Source organism: Haemaphysalis longicornis, unplaced genomic scaffold (genome assembly GCF_048455015.1).
Source record: "Haemaphysalis longicornis isolate Haplotype H1 unplaced genomic scaffold, Haemaphysalis longicornis Haplotype H1 scaffold_7, whole genome shotgun sequence".
NCBI classification, from domain to species: Eukaryota; Metazoa; Arthropoda; class Arachnida; order Ixodida; family Ixodidae; genus Haemaphysalis; species Haemaphysalis longicornis.
Genome location: NW_027526422.1, coordinates 100,452,168 through 100,459,248, shown reverse-complemented (window position 1 = coordinate 100,459,248; position 7,081 = coordinate 100,452,168). Strand labels below are relative to the sequence as shown.

At 52.4% G+C, this 7,081-nt stretch overlaps 1 protein-coding gene across 1 annotated transcript; it reads right to left on the bottom strand.

Moving 5' to 3' along the window:
* Window positions 1–2,100: 2,100 nt before the first annotated feature.
* Window positions 2,101–5,982, bottom strand: LOC144146441 (uncharacterized). Its single transcript, XM_077678396.1, has 2 exons — window positions 4,436–5,982; window positions 2,101–2,323 (listed from the first exon to the last, which is right to left on the bottom strand). Exons 1-2 carry the CDS (start codon window positions 5,980–5,982, stop codon window positions 2,101–2,103), a joined length of 1,770 nt encoding a protein of 589 aa, XP_077534522.1.
* Between the last annotated feature and the right edge of the window lie 1,099 nt (window positions 5,983–7,081).

Here is a 7,081-nt window from a genome sequence, read left to right as displayed (position 1 = left end):
AGAAACAAGCGCTCACTCATCGAACCGTTTAGGTATGTTGCAACAGCTACGAAGGTAACGGCGGCTTCAGTAAAACGTTGTTGGGAAAGTTGATACATAGCAGTAAAAACTTGAGCGCGAAAAAGACACGACAAAGACGGAGGATCCCACGCATAGTACAAAACGACGTAACACGAAACTTTCATCGCGGCACATCTGTCCTTAAAGGAGCCATGAAGAGAAAATTCAACATCGTTTAATTTGAAAGAACTAGGATTCAGTATCTCACTCAGCTCCATTACAACCACAAAAGATGTTTTTTAACGAAAAAAAAGCAAGAATTATTTAAACACTTTCAAATTTTGCGCCACAGTGACGTGATATGAGCAAGAATGACGTCATACGGGCCAACAATAAAACATTTTTTTTAGTGCGTTAACTGCCCGTTAGCATTCAAGTGATGCGGTCAAATGAAACTAGAGGCCCCATTACAGACGTCCAGTCATGTGTCGTCGGGACAGGTGAGTTAGGCGGCCGCCAATCGCACAAACAAGGTTCCGTGCCGTCATAGAAAAGTTGCGGGAAATTAGCTAGGGGGTCGCGACTGCTTCACACGTTTTCTTTAATATCTCTGTTATTTGTTCGAAGATTGCGATGATACTGGTATCATTTTTATCAGGACTAAGCAGTCTTTCTAATAAACCCAACTTGTATTTTGTCTTCATGGCTCCTCAAATTGACTTGCATGTGGCCTTTCTTTTATACTATCATTGTGCTTGGCGTAACTAATTTTTCGGGACGGCGAGCAGTGGCGAGTGCGTCGAGTAATGCGAGCCGACACGAGAAACTTTCAACGCCGCAATCTCTCTGGCGAAGGTGCCAACAGCTGCAAACGCAGGGAACGTGATACGAGCATAAATCGAAGCTGCCCCAGACGCTACTTTTGCCTCACCCCCTTCGCAGGACTCGTCACCCGCCAACCCCACGGGCGCAGAAATTTTGCAGCTCCTCCCCACTCCCCCCCCCCACACACACACACACACACCACCACCACTTCCTGTCCGGGGCAGCGTATTTCCAAACGCTTCGCTGCACGGAGCACCCACGTGATATGTCTGTTCGCGCGATGGAGAACGGCAGTTCAACGTGGTCATTGGCTGCGCCCCAAGCCTAAAGCGAACTGAAATATATCAAATCACCATTATTAACAAAAAACAACGCGTGGATTTGAGTATAGAAAAAATGTAAATTCGGAAAAAAAAATTATAAATAGACCTGCTGGGGCTCGAACCTAAGCCGTCAGCAGTAGTACTCGGTGCTCTACGTCGCCAGAACGGTGGGTTCGTCTTTGCATACGCTCAAAAGAATAGCGCCCGCAGTGATATCACACATGTCACGTGTGTGCTCTGTGCAGCGAAGCATTTGGAAACACGCTTCCGGAAGGGCACCGCCGGCGCGATCGCGGAGGCCAGCGTTCTGGTGGAAGATAAAACCCAGCGGCGCACTCGGCAAGAAAGCAACAGTAGCCACCCGAAAAACCTAGAAAAGAGGCAAAGAAGGCTTCTCTTTAATGGGACCCTCCAACGCTTTTTTCATACTTTTTAAAACTAAAATGCTTGCAGAACGTAGTCACCCAACAGACCCGGTACTTGATTAATATAGGGGGTCGCAAAGTACCTCAGCCAAAAATTACTGCTCTGTGCCCATCAGATACTTGGAAACTCGCTCAAAAGATTTTTTTCCTATCGGTCTTGACGTTCTTCGACCGCTCTAATGTAGCGGCTGTTGGCCGGTTTTCCTTCTGTTGCAGCAATGAACGCTTTCGATAGCAATTCAAGAAATAAAGCCACAAAAGCAAAGCAGAAACGGAAGGCGTATCTCGTGCGACGGGCAAATCACGCAGTGCCGCTCCGTGCTGCTGATAAGTATAGCTTTCGCAGTGCTTCCAAACGCGAAGGAAAGAGCAAAAGCGTGGGAGAAAAAAATGTTGCAGGAGGACGACAGGACAAGGGCTCCTTCTCGTTTCCCGTGGTCCTTTTCCGTTGTCATTGAGTGACTTCAAATTTTTCTCGAAGCGGTTTCGCAATGCTAATGTAAAACAAGTATTCAGAAAGATTCCGATTATACCTTTAGGGGCCGGAGTCGCTGCTGGGCGGCCTCCCGCGTCTTGTTGTCCATCCAGGCCAGACCGGCCAGCTTCGTGTGAAGTACGCGCTTCACGTGCGCCTCCGCGGACAGTATCGCGTTGAAGTCCAGCTGGCTCCGGAGCGCTGCATAGCGCACGTAATCCGCCGCCTCCGCCGTCAGGGCGTCCTCCAGCACGGCTCGAGTGCAGCGGGAACTCCTGAAACGCACAGGAGTGGAGGAGGAGAGCGAACGTCCAACCCACATACGGCCCACAAACAAGCGCGACAAGGAGCGGAAACTGCGGTGTGCTGAGTAGGGCGGCAGCAGAAGCTCAAAGTGAGCTCAGCTGGTTTGAAATTAATTGCAATAAAGAGGCAGGAAACCACTTGAACGGTAAATTGATTGATTGATTGTAGGGTTTAACGCGCCGACGCAACGCAGGCGATGAGGCGCGCCGTAGTGGAGGGCTCCGGATTAATTTTGACCACCTGGGGATCTTTATCGTGCGCCGAAATCTCGTACACGCGGGCGTTTTTGCTTTTCGCCTCCATCAGAAAAGCGGCCGCCGCGGCCGGGAATCGAACCCGCGACCTCGTGCTCAGCAGCGCAACGCCTTAGCCACTGAGCCACCGCGGCGGGTACTTGAACGGTAAAGTTAAGTCAACAAGCATGGCAGACAAGCGCGCTGCCTACCGTGTTTTCTCCGCCGTTTCCGTCGTCTTTGGGAGTTGTAGTTGGAATGCTGCTTTGTGTTGGAATGTGTTGCGCCCCCCAGCACCCTCTGTCTGTCTGTCTGTCTGTCTGTCTGTCTGTCTGTCTGTCTGTCTGTCTGTCTGTCCCTCCGTCCATCCGTCCGTATGTGCGTGCGTGCCTGCTGATGCGTTTTTCCCTGCTCTTAGGCTCCAAACTATTGAACCCGTGAAGCTCCTGTAGTTAGGAGCTAAACGGGAGCTAAGCCCCCATAGACGTAGCACACAATTACATTAAGACAAATAGGGCCCGAGAAATTACAGAAAAGAGTCGTCCAGATAGCCAACCTAATGCTCCGGACTCGCAATCCACATGCATTGGGTTCAGTACCTATGGGTGCATGTATTTTAAACTTTCTTTGGTACTTTTATTTCAGTAAATTTGTACGTGCACATGAATTAATAACGGGCAGCTTACTATGATCTCCATGGCTTTCCTTTTTTTCATTTGCATTCATTCAAGAAGCACCTTATTGCTAACTATGCGCAGGTGGAGCCTTTCTTCGGCATTTCGAACGCGCCATTGTTTTCTTGCGCGGCTGTAGCCTTTCTGCGTCATTTCGAACGTGCCATTTTTTTTCTTGCGCGGCCGCTTTTTTTTTCGCTCACTATCGTAAAAACTAACCTAACAGAGTTCCTACATAAATGAACGCGGAGTCTGTCGGTTATTCACAGTTTTTGCCTGAAATGCACCTGCAGTTTTCTTTGCGCTAAACAGCGGTGAGATGTATGACAAGCGCCAGCGGTTCACGAGGTTCGAACGGTTATGACTATTTAAACCGCATAGGTTTAGAAGCCACAGCGTGGCTCCCTGACGACAGTACAGAAGGCTCTACTTGGGTCCGTTATCTCGCTGCGCCGCCTGATTCCGGCAGTCGCATCGACCGTTAGCGAGCTAAGACGACAAGGCGAGCCCATAAAGTGCCCTGCAGCTAAAACGGAAACCACAGGAATAAAGATCAGAAAGCGTTAAACATAAGAAGCTCTGAGCAGTGGGGTACCGTGCTGGTCAGCTCGGACCTGGGAGAGCAGGTCTGTCTGGTCCAGATGGCCGAAGCCGCGCCAGGGAACGACTCCTGGCTGTCGACTACGGGGGAGGGGGCTTTCTTTAAGACATTCCTTCACGGACTCCATTCCAAGGACAAATAAATGTTGTCACTCACTCACGTTCAGGGTAGAGCTCAATCAAAGATAATCATAGGTAGGTGCCATTTCACGTAATAAAACCATTGCGATGGCACATTGCCCGAGTGGCTGCGCTGCCAAGCACGAGGCATTATTTGTTTAGTGGGCATGTGATCGCATGAGGCCATCTTGCAATAAACAACCCTATAAACTAGGAATCATTCTTCGCCTCTGTTGTTGCCGGTCTATAACATTCTCCTGTTTGTCTTCAAGAAATCTTCCAAAAGGTTCCGGTGCCTCGAGCACAACTAAAAGGCAGCACAGTAGCGACATATTGAAATCCTAAGGTTACCGAGCACCCAAGTCCATAAACTTAGTGCAGCTTTCATCATTAAGAGACGCGTGTTTTCATAAGCCGTAAGGATGTGGGATTCAGTAAGGCGGTACAAGATTACCTCTTAGACAGCTCAGCATGTTCCGGATCCGCGTTGACCGCTGGCGGTGTGAAAAGGCCCACGTGTCGAACAAGCCGGTAGCCGAGAAGGTTTAGCACCGTCTCAGGTCTTGTCTCGCGCACGAGTTCCACGAGAGGATCGATGAAGTTGTCCAGCTCAGTGCGCACGGTGCCGGCGTCTGGTCTGAGACCCTCCAGGGCCACCTGAAGGAAGGGCCGAAGTACCCCATCGTCATCGCTGAGGTGGTGGTCTGATATCGGCGGCTCGTGGCTGTGGATGAGAGCATCCATCTTGTAGCCGAATTCGGTCACATCCTGCGCTAGCTGCCGAAGCCCCGAACTATCGCTTCGCATTGCGAGCATAGCGTCGAGTACTTTGGCAGCGCCCACCGTTCCGTTGCAGTGGCCGCGGGACAGCCGCAAGCTGTTGTCGGGGCGCACGTTCACCTCGACGAGAGGTGCAAGTTCCATAAGGCGTAGCAACTTTCCCGCGGCCTCCCACACGTCGGGAAGCTCATCGGTCCGGTTGTAAGGCCAACTGCCCAAGCCGGTCCTGTTGAGGAGAGCGTGCAATGGAACACTGCCGAGCCGCTTGAGCGTGGCCAGGTCGGCGCAATCCTTCCAGAGACGTCTGGAGGCGGCCACCAGTCGCCCTTCTCTGCCAGGCCTGCTGGTTCCACGCAAGAAAGCCACCATGCGTTGCTCCGTCGGCTGCCCCAGTTGGTTGCCAGACCTGGCATTTCTTACACGTGACCGCGTGCACACGTAGCCGTAGAAGTTTTGGCACGGGCGCACGCCAGCGTCCAGAGAGTGAATGAGTGCCGCCATCTGCTTGCTGCACCACGGGTTCCTGCATTTCTCCTTCAAAGTTACCGAGGTGCCTGTCTTGAACCGTGGGCTGAACGCCCACGGCCCCGCGTGGCTGCCGGCGACGTCACCTTCGCTGTCCGTGATCTCGTACAGAAGCGCCGATGCAGCGTATCGTCCTAAATAGGCGATGAAACCTGCCGAGATCCCGGCCAGAACTGCCACTACGAAGACGATGTATACGATAGTGCTGGCGGGCTGGTGAAACTTGTGCCCAAATACGCCGGGCAACCGGTGTTCACCCGTCGAAATGATCGCGTTCGTCGACTCGCAAGTAGTTTGGTTCGCGCTCTCCCCCTGACGGGTTTCGTCGTCCTGAAGCGCAGGCTTCCGACTCGCGTTAGAGCTCAGAGAATGAAAACCGTCGAAGCTGTGTACCCTAGAGCGCCGCTTGATCTTACCCGCAGCGTGGGGTGCCGCAGGCTCGGAAGCAGTGCCATGTATGGGAATGGGTTCCGGTGGCAGCACGTCCAGAGAGGCGACGACCACGTCACCTTCAGAAGAGCGAAAACGCTGGTTGTAAAACCCCAGAGGCTGACGGAATACCGAGGGAGGCTGCATCCGGTGGTTGGCAAAGTAGTTTTCCGTCCGATCAGCGTCTGTGGTTGCCACGTGGTACTGCGCCGGAGATAGCCTGCGTGCATAGGATTGCGGAACCCTCGAAGGAGGCCCCTGCGGCATGGTGCGGCTCGCCCGCCTCGAGCGGCTCGGATTCTTAGTAGTCAACTGCGATCTCGACTTTCCATAGGGCCAGTATAACGGTCTAGGGGAAGGCTGAGACATTCTTCCCCTAAACGTCTCTCGTCCTTCTGGATCATGGCCTTGGAAAGACCAGCTCTGTGGAAACCGCCATTCGACGGAGACCGATCGGCTTAGTAGCTTCTGCCCGTAAGTCGATGACGGCGACGCGAAAACTACGCTCTTTCCGGAACCTTTGGTGTGCGTAAAACTACCGACCTGCGCCAGGGAGATGGAAGTACGGGACTGGATGCCGCGGCGTGAGAGGCGAGCTGTTAACACGCGCTGGCCCCCGTCTTCGTCATATGACGTGTCCGGCGGTACGCCACGCCGGATACGAGCACGAAGCAACGGTCCGTCAAGCTCTCCGTACTCACCGTCGTCGTTGATAGGGAACGATGATTTGCGATATGCCGTATTTTCAACGTTCGTTTGATTGGCATGGAACTTCGGTGGTCCCAAAACAAATTGTTTATCCTCGGACAGATAGGAGTCACTGGGAAAGCTTTCGTAGTGCGATATTTCCGAAGGGGTCCGACGGTCGGCTCCACCGTCTGTCTGGGCCCGCAATGTCTTTTGCTTCAGCTCTTCCCGTTCTGATTCCAGCGCCGCCGGCCGAACTTTCCCGCCGAAGCGTAGGTCGCTTTTTCGTGAAGTTGATCGCTTGATTTTCGTCCGTTCCTCGTCACCGGACGTTGTTTGGGTGATTGACTGATCGCCTGCATCAGCCGAACCTTTATCGCTAACTTCTGAAGCGTCCGCTTGCGTCTCTTGTACGTCGTCATCAGCGGTATCCTCACCTTTCGCTTTCCTCGACTTTTTCTTACCCGTAGATTTCTTCGGCGATACAGAGGACCCTTTTGCCTTTTTCTTTTTCTTTTTTCGGGCCCCAGACTTTTTGGGTGAGGAATCCTTACTTTTTTTCGGCGATGAAGCATCATCGCTGTTAGTAGCCCCTTCAAAGCCGGGTTCGGGGGAGGAAGTTTTCTCTGCACTTACACTCCCTTTCTTGCCTTTTTTCGGAGATTTCGATTTGCCAGTT

Coding starts and splice junctions, on each gene's coding strand:
- LOC144146441 (XM_077678396.1), bottom strand. CDS start 5,982: ATGCCGCAGGGGCCTCCTTCGAGGGTTCCGCAATCCTATGCACGCAGG. Junction 2,324..4,435: donor CATGCTGAGCTGTCTAAGAG/GTAATCTTGTAC, acceptor TGTGCGTTTCAG/GAGTTCCCGCTGCACTCGAG.